The 14,110-nt window shown below is 42.2% G+C and overlaps 1 protein-coding gene across 1 annotated transcript in view; it reads right to left on the reverse strand.

Moving 5' to 3' along the window:
• Positions 1–14,110, reverse strand: part of atp1a2a (ATPase Na+/K+ transporting subunit alpha 2a) — a 54,929-nt gene that overhangs the window by 38,984 nt on the left and 1,835 nt on the right. Inside the window, exons 3-10 of the mRNA XM_058067209.2 lie at positions 12,171–12,230; positions 11,461–11,664; positions 8,152–8,265; positions 7,944–8,078; positions 6,620–6,737; positions 6,214–6,482; positions 4,130–4,328; positions 2,702–2,811 (exon numbers count right to left, since the gene is read on the reverse strand). Coding sequence (XP_057923192.2) covers positions 2,702–2,811; positions 4,130–4,328; positions 6,214–6,482; positions 6,620–6,737; positions 7,944–8,078; positions 8,152–8,265; positions 11,461–11,664; positions 12,171–12,230 — 1,209 coding nt within the window. The remainder of the gene's footprint in view (positions 1–2,701; positions 2,812–4,129; positions 4,329–6,213; positions 6,483–6,619; positions 6,738–7,943; positions 8,079–8,151; positions 8,266–11,460; positions 11,665–12,170; positions 12,231–14,110) is intronic.

Here is a 14,110-nt window from a genome sequence, read left to right on the forward strand (position 1 = left end):
AGTATAAAGCAGCTATGATGCGTTCAAAGACCGACGAACAAAGTGTAAAATCCCTTGATGAAAAACCATTATCAGTGAAGCACAAAGACATAAATCTGTACAAATTGTTGTTAGTACAGCGGTGTATTCCTTGCATTATCACATGTAGTATTTATACATTTTACTGACTTAGCATAAATAGTGATTTTTATGTGCTGTAAATTTTAACCAAAAATATGCAAATTTGCAGGGCTGGAAATGCTGAATCACAAATGTACGTGGATCCGCTCTACGTGATTTCAGGTAAGAGTTGCTCAGTTGGCAACACTGATCCCTCTTGTTACGTCTTCTTCTTCTTGCAAGTAATGCCAGGGCAGTTATTGTGTTTGTTTAGGATCTCAGGATTCTGATGGTATTCATTGATGACAAAGACAAAACCTTGGTGGAGAGCAGTGTTTTGTGAATAATCTGCTGACCTGAAACAAATATAACGATGCATTCAAATGTGCAGCAACACGTGGTGGTGTGGTGGTATGGTGGTGGGGGCAAAGCATGACAGTAGATTTCTTTTGGTCGCTGTTTATTCATTCATGAACAGCAGCAACAAGGACACACGCTCGCAAGATTTGTCCTTGTTTTTCCATGAATGAATAAACAGACAAAGGAAATTCCATCTTCGTGCTTTTAGAGGTGGGAGAGATATAGGCGCTTGTAAGGTTGCTACACTCAGGTCACTTGTTTGCTCCACTTTTGAAAGCATCTTATCGTGACGACGTGAAGAAAAAAGAAACTCCTTCCTCGTGGACCTAAATGAGCCGGTCTTGAGTACACAGTGGGCCCACAACACTTTGTAAACAAGGCTTCGCTACACATGTTAAAAATAATGCGCTGCCAACTATCTATTAGTCAGCTAGACATGGGAGGTGTCAGTTAGGCTAACCTAGCATGATGTCGCTGTTAAAATGTGCTCGTATTGTTAACTTCTGCTCCTCATGAATACAATTTAATACATTTTTAAAGCTTGTATAAAGTTTATGGTGATCACCAGCCCCCTAATGTATTATTCATACATTTTGTGCTCGTTTGCGTTCTGTTCATACTTGCCGCTAACATTGCGTTCATTTTACCAACAAAAAACTTGATCCTTTTCAGGCACTATTATAATAAGTATTACCATACAGTTGAGTCTTTAAATCGGGGGGGTCATTTTCTTGTCTTCATAACATCATTCATTCATTCATTCATTCATATTCCCCACAAAGCCCATGTTATGCTTATAAAACGTAATGACGTGTTATTGAAGGAGGTGATGTTACAGCATTATGTAAAGCAATTAAGGCACACTGGGCCGGCTCCATTAAAGTGCTATTTAGATCCTAATAATAGACTTCTGTTAAGAGTTGCTCTGCTGCATAATCACTCCCAGATGATTCTTACATTCAAGTGTCGACCAAGTGGAAAAGTACGGCACTAAATGTCTTTTTAATTGGCTCCTGGCACCTGTGGAGCTCAGAGCCTCGCAGGAGACGTCATCAGTAGTGGAACATGCTTTGCGTTCTTTTGTATTCACTTTCAAATATTTACAATGATAATAACGATCCCATTGTAACAGGTCTGCAAATGATATTAGATGAACCAAAATGCATCTCGCATTTAAAGCAACCCATTGCAATGTGCATCCTTACTTGTTAGCAAAGGTAACAGACCAGGGGCAGGGCCCACAATCCACAAAGGGGCCCTCCATTTTGCAAGGAATTCTCGGCAAATATGCAAAGGATACACATCGCTGTGGTGAAGCATAAACCCCCCAAGTCAAACCTCGTGGTGTAACGGTACAGCTACTGCCTTTTAAGAAATGGCTTGGGTTCAATCCCAGTCAGAGGTAGTTTTGTTTAAAAAGTCTCCGTCCATCTACTTTCTATGCCACTTTTTTCTATGCCTCAATAGAGTCTTTGGGCGAGAGGCGGACCCGGGGACTGGTGGCCAGCCAATCACAGGGCACATATAGACAAACAACCATTCACACTCACATTCATACCTATGGACAATTTGGAGTGGCCAATTAAACCTAGCATGTTTGATGAGGTGATATGACCATACAATGACGTAATGGGTACCATAGTAACTGTCAATATAGTACCCATTATTGTATGGTACGTACTATATTGACAGTTATATTGACCCATTACGTCATTGTATGGTCATATCACCTTGTACTTCGGTACGTGACAAAAATAAAATAAAATGAAAAAATTATTTTTTTTTAAATCTTAAACTATATTAGGAAAGCAGGAAGTGAACAAATGTAACAGTTACTGATTGTAAAAGTACCAGGTGGAGGGGTAGGATTTAATAAGCTTTGCTTCTTCCTACTCCTTTTGAACATCTAGAACTGTGAACTGATTATGGGATGCACTCAATTGTAATCTGATGCATGTTCAAATGAAATTAAACCATTACCATTACCATATTTTTGGAATGTGGGAGGAAACCGGAGTACCCAGAGAAAACATGCAAACTCCACACAAAGAATGGAACCCAGGTCTTCCCGATCTCCTGACTGTGATGCTAACTACATGCTAACCACTCGCCCTCTTAATTTGTTATTTTATACTTGCATAAAAAATTAGAAAACAGAGTGATTCCTAGTGAAACTTCCTCAAAAAGTAAAACTAGAGTAGAGTTGTTGTTGCAGTGTTTGTGAGTGTTGGAATGTTTGTACCTTTAAGATAGCGACTTGGTCCTGTCCAGCTCTGAAGTCAGCTCTGTTGCACAAGCCGGCCACGCGGGACAACGCCGCCCAAGTCGTAGAACTCTTGTCAAAACCCGAACCTGCAAGCAAGGCAGTGGGAGCTGTTGTTTTTCCCCTTGATTATTATTTGAAAAAGTGTATTCATGCAATATGGATTCCGTCAGTCCAGCAGCTAAACACAATGGAGGTCAGCAACACTTTTCTCGTTGGGATTTTTCAATTCCCCAATTTGAAGAATGACATTGATTTTTTTTTTTTTTTACATGACGTCTGAGCTGTTTAGACCGCTTGTCTCGTCTTTCCTGAGCAATCTTTCTCAAAATGACCTTCACTTCAGCACACTGCATTCATTTTTCATTTCAGCCAGGCGCTCTCAAGAGTGCTCAACGCACGAGCGAGAGGCCAACGTATTGCTGAGAAGTCCACTGTGTTTTATCAAATTCATGGATGGACAGATAGATGCTATAATTTGTCATTGTTAAATAGCATCTTATTACATTTTAGTAATTTGGATCCAGAATAAATTCTGAATCAGGATGTAGCTATTAATAATAATTGTCTCCATTCATTGACATGTTAAAGACATTAAAGAGTGTTGCAGTAAAATAACATTGGAGCGACTGGCTCAATGTTTTAGACACAATAATGGCTTTTTAACTAATTTGCTATGTTTTTATCATTTTTTTTCTCCCAAGGACATATTTATACATCTTTAAAAAAAATTGCATGAGACACAAATAGGTGATGATGCAACTCTACAATAGAAGACAGCATGTGTGATACAGTTGGAAGCCGAAATAACTACCACCAGGTGGCAGTAATGCCTTTCTCCCATTTAAATAGACACAGCACAGCAACCAGGAAGTGAAAAGGCATCTCTCCGTGTTCCGTGAAGTAGGTTACGTATTGAAGGGAAATTTTTACGCATTGACGCGTGTGCACACACACAGTTAGGTTGCAAATGTAAAAATTGTGTGGAGTTGGTGGAGATTCAGCAAAGACAGGGTTGCAGTAGCGTGGCTAGCTACTACAAACAATGCAACAACAAACTAAAAGAATGCAGTAAATAGAAGGGAAACTCTTATTAGCAACACCTGTGACAGGAAGAACTGGGAAAATAAGAGCCTAACAACAGGAACTAAGGTATAAAAAAAGAACATACATGAGCTGGCGCACACACACAGGAATACAAAAATAGTAGAAAATAGGAATAATGGACTAGGAAGTAGAATAGAGGGATTGTGGAATTTTGTGAAGGTGGTGCATTCATGCCTGCTGCTCGATGAATGCATGTGTGCTCTGCAGCCTTAGTGAATGCTGAGCAGATGAATTCGGGCAGGTGGTTCCAACCTCTCCACCTCCTTGCAACGCCCCCCTCCCCCACTCCCTGCACCTCACCGCTCTGGTCCTCGGTGGTGTCAGCCTCATGGATCTGGTTGTCAAACCACATGTGGGCCACGGTCATGCGGTTCTGGGTCAGCGTGCCCGTCTTGTCTGAACAGATGGTGGAGGTGGAGCCCAGCGTCTCCACAGCCTCCAGGTTCTTCACCAGGCAGTTCTTCTTGGCCATTCGCTTGGCCGTCAGCGTCAAACACACCTGGATGTTTTTATTGCACATGCACAACAGGCACAATTATAACAACATCATCAATAACATCATCATCATAATAATAACAACACAGGCAACTGTTACGATCATAATCCAACTGAAACTCAACTCTGAAGCCCCGACATCACTTCCTGTCCACACAGCTTATGTATTGCTTGTGCCTTAAATGGCTAATTTCCTTTAATTATATCGACTATATTGGGTGGTAAAAGTGACTTTAGGAGTATTAATTCATGTCTAGAGAGGGCTCTAATACAGTGTAAAAAACTGAATTAGAAAAATGCCCTTCATCGTGCCATGTCTGTCGAGCTGACAAAATGAGCTAAAATGTTTTATAGCATCATAAGTGCCAAGACTGTCCTTAAGCATTCCTAAATCATGTCATGTGTGTATAGGCCTTGAAACAGGAGTAAAAAAGCCAAAATGCTAATATATTAACAATTAGCATGGTAGCACCTAGCAAGATAGCAGTAAATGGCTAAGTGCCAAGGCAATTCCATAGTGTCCATACATCATGCCATGTGTGTATTTTCATTTAGACATGCATTAAAAAATAAAAATGCTAACAGTTAACATGGTAGCATCGAGCAAGAAAGCACCGAGTCCCAAAAGTGTTAAGGCAGTCACATAGTGTCCCTACATCATGCCTTGTGTGTATTTGCCTTTAGACATGAGTAAATTAGCTAACGGTTATCAGGTTAGCATCAGGTACAGAAAGTGCCAAGGCTGTCCTATAACCTCCCTGCATAATGCCATGTGTGTATTTGCCTTTAGAGATAGTAAATTAGCTAAAATGCTAACATGCTAACGGTCATCATGCTAGCATCTAGCAAGAGAGCCTCAGGTACCGTAAGTGCCAAGGCTGTCCTATAACCTCCCTGCATGATGCCATGTGTGTATTTGCCTTTAGCCATGAGTAATTTAGCTAAAATGCTAACATGCTAGCAATTAGCATGCTAGCACCTAACAACATAGCATCAAGTAGTGAAAGTGGCCAGGCACTCCTGTGGTGTCTGCACATGATGTCATGTGTTGTTTTCCATTGTCATTTTGTACTAAAGGGCAGAGAGATAGTGAGGAGCAGGTCGATACCAAACTATCGATTCCTGACATGATGATAACACAGCATAATGCGATATCATGGTTTCTATAAAAATGTTGATATTTTGATACTCCAATGATTTGAGGTGACTGCAGTCACTGTGCTTAATTAGAAATATACAACTTTTAAAATCTACCAGATACATGAGATGTTTGCTATCAGCTGTGAAGGGAATCATTGTAATCGCACATGATGACACACAGTCGTTTTAAATGGGAGGAGGAGCAGGTGGCGGCCATATTGACAATGAATGAGCACAAATCACTTAAAAAGGCTGAATGCTTCATGTTGAACAGAAGCTTCTTACGGCCAAACGATTAGAGATATTGACACCACAAGATGACCGTGACTGGCCTGAGGGTTGGGGCTTCGCATAGATCTGCTCGTTTTGTAAATCGGTAGAGAAATGGCCGCAAGAGGACGAGTCAAAAATATAGAAAATTGAAGAATTGAAGAAAAAAAGATGGTGTCTTTAACATGGGAGTCAATGGGAAAAATGGTTGACTTTTGTATGCCCATAATAAAGACCGATACTTTGTGGGAATTCCATTATCACCGTTGGGTCTGGAAGCATGTGACTGCAATGAACAGATTACATTCCCAAAAGATGTTATTTTATTTGGAGTATTTTAACGTGGGGGTCATCATTTGAATGAGATTATTTAATTGGGTTTTGCAGCTTCTAAGATGGGGTGGATGGAGCCTATCCCGGCATAGAAAATATGATGGCATACAGGCCACTTGGAGATAAAGAAGAGCGTCTCAACTCACAGTGACGGTGGCCAGGAGACCTTCAGGCACGTTGGCGACGATGATGCCAATGAGGAAGATGACGGCCTCCAGCCAGGTGTAGCCCAGGATGAGTGACAGGATGAAGAAGCTGACGCCCAGAAAGACGGCCACGCCCGTGATGATGTGGATGAAGTGTTCGATTTCGATATTTATGGGCGTGCGGCGGACCTCCAGCTCCGACGCCAGCGTAGCGATGCGACCCATCACCGTTCGATCCCCCGTGGCGATGACGATGCCGCGAGCCGTGCCTGCGGCCAGTAAGGACGTTGTTAGTTGGTCATTCAGCAACTTGTGATTGGTGGATGTCAGAGAACACTGAAGTGAGAACAAGGCAACAAAAGAGGTGCTAATGGGAGACAATGGCGGCCAGATGTGACCCACCGACCTTCAACACAGTTGGTGGAGAAGAAACAGATGTTTCGCGTCTCCAGTGGATTGTCGTGCGTGAACTCCGGAGAGCGGGTCTGAGGCTCCGATTCTCCGGTCAGAGACGAGTTGTCCACCTTTGGAAGGAGATGTTACGTCACAATTAGTCGTTTTGATTTGGGTTTTTAAATGTACTTGTATTCTTCCATGCAACAAGCTTATGGTGGGTTAAAAGTAAAAGAGACTCATACAAAGAAGGTAACTGAGTAATAAATCTATCTAACAGCCAACTTTGGGGGGAAAGACTTTAGAATTTAGTGGTTGCTTCTAGCAGAAAGTCAAGTAATGCTCTCAATATTTTCTGTTCCTTTTAAAGACTTCCAAGTGACAGGAAGCATATCAGGTGTGGTGTAGAAGATGTGGGATAAGAAATGACAGGGTGTATGGTAATGGTAATGGTAATGGTAAAATTTCATTTGAACATGCATCAGATTATAATTGAATGCATCGCATAATCTTTTACAATCAACTTTTACAACTTTTACAATCCCTAACTGTTACATTTGTTCACTTCCTGCTTTCCTAATAAATTTAAGTTATTTTTTAAAATGACTTTCTATTTTTTTATTTAAAATTTTAAATTTAATTGTAAAAAGTGATTTAATTTTTAATTTTCAATTTTTTTTGTGTGTCCCGTCCAGCCATTGGGGCAAATAGTATTGCTGGTCTAAATGCCCTTACATGCTAAACAGATTCGCTCTGTGTCAGGAAAGGTGTAAGCTACAGTTTCCCTGTACTATGAAATTTAATTTGCCGTTATTTCATGTTTTTGTTATGCGAATTTGGAGCGGCCGGACCGGAGCAAGAAGAAACACAGACAAGAAGAAGAGAAACTGGGTAGCAATAGAGAGAGAGAGACAAACACAGCAGCAACAACAATTCCCATAAATTTAATTAAATTAAAAAACTAAAATTAAAAAAATATATATATATGCTGTTATTTTGCCGTAAAAAATATTTTTTAAATATATATATTTTTTTAACACACATATATATATATATATATATATATATATATTTGTCATGTACCGAAGTACAAGGTGTTTGAAGATGAACTATATCAGCAAGTTTAAGTATTTGTGATTTTAGAAATAAGGAGTTAGTATGTTCTCTGTAGGCGGCATTATGAATTATCCTTACTGACCTTTTTTTGCAGTACATTTAACAAGTGAAGATTGCTTTTATAGTTATTACCCCGAAGAATGACAATGGAGCAGAAAGGAAAAGATCTCCTTCTTAATTAGCTGAGAAGCAATGAAAAGTGAGGAAGAGTGGTTCCTTACCTTACAGCCGCTTGAGGAGATGATTCTCAGGTCAGCCGGGATGCGGTCTCCACCTTTGATCTCCACCAGATCCCCCTGCACCACCAGCTCTGCGTTAATCTGCATCTTCTCCCCCTCGCGGATGACCATGGCTTGCTGGGGAAAGAAGATGGGATTAAGTCGAGGGTGGTGAGCAAAGACGAAGATAGAGCTTCCCAGCGGTCCTCACCTGAGGGACCATCTTCTTGAAGGAATCCATGATGCGAGAGCTCTTGGCCTCTTGGAAGTAGGAGAAACAGCCGGTGACGATGACCACGGCCGCCAGGACCACACCCAAGTAGAGCTGTTCAAAGTAAGCCCCGTTTCCATGCTTTAGAAATCAATATGTCTTCCTTTGGGGCTGCACGGCGGAGGAGTGGTTAGTGTGCAGACCTTACAGCTAGGAGACCCGAGTTCAATCCCACCCTTGGCCATCTCTGTGTGGAGTTTGCATGTTCTCCCCGTGCATGCGTGGGTTTTCTCCGGGTACTCCGGTTTCCTCCCACATTCCAAAAACATGCTAGGTTAATTGGCCACTCCAAATTGTCTATCAATTTATCTTTTTTTTTCGCAGACATTTATTCTTGAATCATTTTTTGCATGTAAAACTATAAATATCGGGATGTATTGAGCAGATTCATTGGATTTACATTACTTTCCATGGGAACATTTTCTTTGGTTAGAATTTGTTTTGGTTTGAGTCAGACTTTCTGGTACGGATTAATGACACTAACCAAGGCACCACTGTATTTATTTTTTTAAATCAATGACCCACTCTAGGGCTGCACAGCGGACGAGTGGTTAGCGCGCTGACCTCACAACTAGGAAACCCGAGTTCAATCCTGTGCATGCGTGGGTTTTCTCCGGGTACTCCGGTTTCCTCCCACATTCCAAAAACAAGCTAGGTTAATTGGCCACTCCAAATTGTGCATAGGTATGAATGTGAGTGTGAATGGTTGTTTGTCTATATGTGCCCTGTGATTGGCTGGCCACCAGTCCAGGATGTACCCCGCCTCTCGCCCGAAGACAGCTGGGATAGGCTCCAGCACCCACTGCGACCCTCGTGAGGATAAGCGGTAGAAAATGAAACAATGAATGTCTTCCTTTGACAGCTACGTTAAACGTTAGTTTTACTAGCTGGTTACCATGGCAACCGTGCATCTACGTATACTACCTCCTTTAGAGGTCTATACTATTAAGGGCCCAGCCTGCTCAGCCTTCATGGCATAAAAGCCTTATTGAGAGTGCTGAGACGTGATGTGTGTTTGGGGATCATTTCCTTAAAGTTGGTTGTCCTGCTAGCGTCTTTATTTATGTTTGAACAATGATGACAGCAACTCATACAGTGATTTGTACACATAAATAAAGACATGTTATCAGGTTGAAATCATGTGAAAACCTTCTCCCTCTGCATCCTTCTGTTTGTCTAGAAAGAGTTTCGCCACCCTGATGTATACGCACATCGTACGTCTTATTAGCGCTTATCGTGAAAATGCTACAAGAGATGGTGGTGTGAAGTGGTGTGCGTGTTTTTGTTTTTTTTATCTCCCAATGCGAGGTGCTGCATTATGCATGCAGAGGGAGCTTCAGGCCCCCTGAATGTGAAGATGCAATCACAAGGGGAGATTAAAGTTATCGCTGGTGTGCATGTGTGCGTCCATCCGGCTCGCCCCACGCTTCCATTACGCAATAGAAGCCTTTAAATGCCGAATAATGACAGCGTAATGACTGGCAGCCATAAAGCGCAGTATGGATGGCTGCCTGGTGCTGAGTGGGAGTGTTTAACCTGGCTAATGCAGCAAAGTAAGCCAGGATTTTTGGCGAGACATCTTGTACTTTGTCATATGATCACCTGCTTGTGTTTTAGAAATATTACGATACCCAGATTGCACAAAGGTGACCTTGGAGCCCCAAACATCTGACATCTCCCTTACTTGTTTTTGATCCACATTTGAGAGAAGGGCGCTCAAATGCTTGTTTTTCCAAGTTGTGTCATTTCATGGCAACGTGTTGTCAGCGCCAGGCTGCTGAATCAAACCCAGAAACCGCCCGCAACAAGTGAATCTGTTGATGAATTTAAAGCAAGCAGAGGCGAGTTGGCAAGACAAACGTGCCTCCAAAGTTTAGCTTTAGCATCCACTACAGGTAAAAAGCTACAACATGCTTGTATTGTTATTTGAATGGAAAGTGTACATGTTTGAAAGCCTTTAACAGACCTACTGTACGTATCTGCGTGGATTGTAGTAACTTACGTATTTAAAAAGGAGTATCACGCTCTCAAAGTATACCGCTCCTTCCTTTTTGTAAAACTAGTAAAAGTGATGTTAAATGCTAATGTCTCCATATGTCATGTTTTTTAATGCAAAACCGTGCAGGATAAAACGCCTTTTACTGCCCTATGAATGCAATAACAGTCGAAAAAAGGGATTGCATCATCCCTAATACCCCTCAGTTTTTGTAAAACTAAGTAAAAGTGATGTTAAATGTTTAGTTGTCCGTCAATTTATCTTTTTTTTTTGCAGACATTTATTTTTGCATAATTTTCTGCATTCATTCATTTTCTACCACAACCATTCACACTCACATTCATACCTATGGACAATTTGGAGTGGCCAATTAACCTAGCATGTTTTTGGAATGTGGGAGGAAACCGAAGTACCCGGAGAAAACCCACGCATGCACGGGGAGAACATGCAAACTCCACACAGAGATGGCCGAGGGTGGAATTGAACCTCGCTCCTCATCTCGCTGTGAGGTCTGAGCGCTAACCACTAGACCACCGTGCAGCCTCATTTCCTGCATGTAAAACTATAAATATTGGGATGTATGGAACAGATTCATTGGATTTACATTACTTTCCATGGGAACAATTTTTTTGGTCAGAGTTTGTTTTGGTTTGAGTCAGACTTTCTGGTACGGATTAATGACTCTAACCAAGGCACCACTGTATTTATTTGTTTGGTTTTGGTTTTAATCAATGATCCACTCTAGGCTGCATGGCGATCGAGTGGTTAGTGTGCAGACCTCACAGCTAGGAGACCTGAGTTCAATCCCACCCTCAGCTATCTCTGTGTGGAGTTTGCATGTTGTTTGTCTATATGTGCCCTGTGATTGGCTGGCCACCAGTCCAGAGTGTACCCCGCCTCTTGCCCAAAGACAGCTGGGATAGGCTCCAGCACCCTCGTGAGGATAAGCAGTAGAAAATGAATGAATGAATGACCCACTCTACTGCAAGGTGTAGAAAATAGGAGATTTCCCACCTCCGACTGGGGGTTCAGTATCTTGCCCAAGGACACTTCAACATGATCGCAGGAGGACGAAGGATCGAAACCGCGCACCTGCCGCCCCATTAGCCTCCCATTACAGCTAGGAATACGTCATAAATAAGACATAAAAACGTCCACTTATTCATTCTGCTTACTCTTATATTCGATGCTGGTGTACCTAATAATGTGAAGCATCAGCGTGAGTATGCATGTCTTTGCCTGCGGGTCCTCACATTGTCATTGGGCGGCTCGTCCTCGGTGGCCACCTGGATGCTGTAGGCCAGGAAGCAGAGGATGGCGCCGATCCACAGCAGGATGGAGAAGCCGCCAAACAGCTGGCGGCAGAACTTGACCCACTCGGGCGTGGTGGGGGGAGGCGTCAGCGCGTTGGGTCCATCCCGGGCCAGAACCTCTGCGGCTTTGGTGTTGGTGAGGCCCTGCGGAAGACAAACGAGACCGGGTCCATTTCCACGTGAGTTTGGAAAGCACTTTACCTGCTTTATGACTATCCCTGCCTGGCCTATTTAACAGCCCAACTACCATAAACTGGCTGAATCTTCTCGTCTGCGCCGTAAAACTGCTGCATGTAACTTTATTGAACATTTTGTCCTGATTTTATGCCCAATAAAATCAGCTTGAAAATGTAAATTTGCCGCTGTCACCGTGTGTGTGTGTGCGTGTCACGCTCTGATTTGCAGACAGTGCTCATGAGGACAGATCGACTGTTTCTGCTTGAGAGTGTCAACACATAAATTGTCTACCTGAGTGTGTGCGCATGCGTGCACGTGTGTGTGTGTGCTTGTGAGAGAGAGAATCTCTGCAAGCCGACTGACGTTTTATAGCAACAGCATGAAGAAGCACAATGTAAGAAAAAAAGATGAAGGCTCAAGGTGACACTTTGCCGCACGTGCACATGGGCATGCACGTGGGTCTGCGTGTGTACCTGTGCAGGGTCCAGTCCATAACGCTTCCCAAGATCATCCACTGATATTTTGTGGTCATCCTGCAAGAGAAAGAATTGAATTTATTCAATTGCGTTAAGATGGTGGACCATCGACTATGCCATATTTTACATTCTATTGAATATGGTAATGGTAATAGTAATGGTAATGGTAATGGTTTTATTTCATTTGAACATGCATCAGATTACAATTGAGTGCATCCCATAATCAGTTCACAGTTCCACATGTCCAAAAGGAGTAGGAAGAAGCAAAGCTTATTAAATCCTAGCCCTCCATCTGGTACTTTTACAATCACTAACTGTTACATTTGTTCACTTCCTGCTTTCCAAATATAATTTAATTTTTTTTTTACTTTTACTTTTTGTCACGTACAAGGTGATATGACCATACAATGACATAATGGGTACCATAGTAATACCATATTGTGATATATTTATTATTATTATTATTATCCTTGTTGTTGCGCTTCAGCATGAGTATGCAACAGCCTCTGCTGGTAGAAGTAGTAAATACAATAGATCACTCTAATACACCACAAGGCAGCAGAACACGATGCACGTTCATTCATTCATTCATTCATTCATTCATTCATTTTCTACCGCTTTTTCCTCACAAGAGTCACGGGGGGTGCTGGAGCCTATCCCAGCTGTCTTCGAGCGAGAGGCGGGGTACACCCTGGACTGGTGGCCAGCCAATCACAGTATTATTATTATTATTATATTTTTGACACAAACATCAACTGCTTGTATTGTTTCTTGAATTGGCTCATCGTTGTGCATTGTTTGAGGTCCTTACTCAATCCATTCCATAGTTTGATTCCACATACTGAAATGCTATGGCTAGCATAACATAGTCCTATTCTAAAAAAAACAATTTTCTATACAGTATCTTTATTTTAAATGGCAAAAAAGCAACAAAAAGTGTGGTCTTTATTGTATTTTTTAGTTTTTCACAACACTTAATACAACAGCATACTAGGCTGCGTACCCCACTTACAACACATAGAAAAAAATTTGTGTTAATTAGACTTATAAATACGAGTACGCCTGAAAGCCTCACGGCGTGAGGAAACCAGAGCAGGAAGAAGACTAGTTGTTCATTACTGTATGGAATGGATTCATTGGATTTACATTATTTTCAATTTTTTGGTTAGAGTTTGTTTTGGTTTGAGTCAGACTTTCTGCAATGGCTCAATGACGCTAACCAAGGCACCACTGTATTTATTTGTTTTAAGTCAATGATCCCCTCTACTGCAAAGTGTAGACATAATTACTCTACAATGAATAAATAAAAGTTCCGCGCTGGATTGCAGTTCAACGACTTCAGACGATTTTGTCAAATATTCCGTTGTCTGACACAGTTGACGCCGACTGTCGACCTAGCGTATCTTTACATGTGCCATAAATCACGTTTGAGAGACAATGCAAGTCGAAAGTCAGCAAAGGCGATGACAGCCTGACGAAAGTGCGGCGCAAGAAGAATCTTCTCCGCATCTCACTCAAGTCAAAGATGGTGACGGGAGAGAAAGCGAGGCCACATTTTGACAGAAGCTCAGAAAGCGTTGAGTACGCTGCTGGTGGCCCACAAATTATTCAGCCGGAGTGCGAGTACAAAGACGCCCTGCCAGAGGGCACATTGGGGTGGGGGGGTGGCGTAGGGGGTGGTTCTCCTTGGAAGCTGTTGGTATTTGCTGAGGGTTCACGTGTGGCCAGCAGTGACTGAAAGTTCTCACCATGATAACTGGCTCAATGCTGAGACGCCACGCTAAAGCTACCAGGAGAAATGCTACACGCTAATCCTATTACGCCGCGTATTAGCTGCGCCGTCAGTCAACGGATTCAAACCCGATCAAAGAGGGGAAAAACTCGTGGCTCCATCAGGATGAGTGTGCTGTTACTTTTGGTGGCCAGTGAATGGATCA

The sequence above is a fragment of the Doryrhamphus excisus genome, linkage group LG11, assembly GCF_037039965.1.
Source record: "Doryrhamphus excisus strain RoL-2023G ecotype Guam linkage group LG11, RoL_Dexc_Guam_v1.1, whole genome shotgun sequence".
NCBI lineage: Eukaryota > Metazoa > Chordata > Actinopteri > Syngnathiformes > Syngnathidae > Doryrhamphus > Doryrhamphus excisus.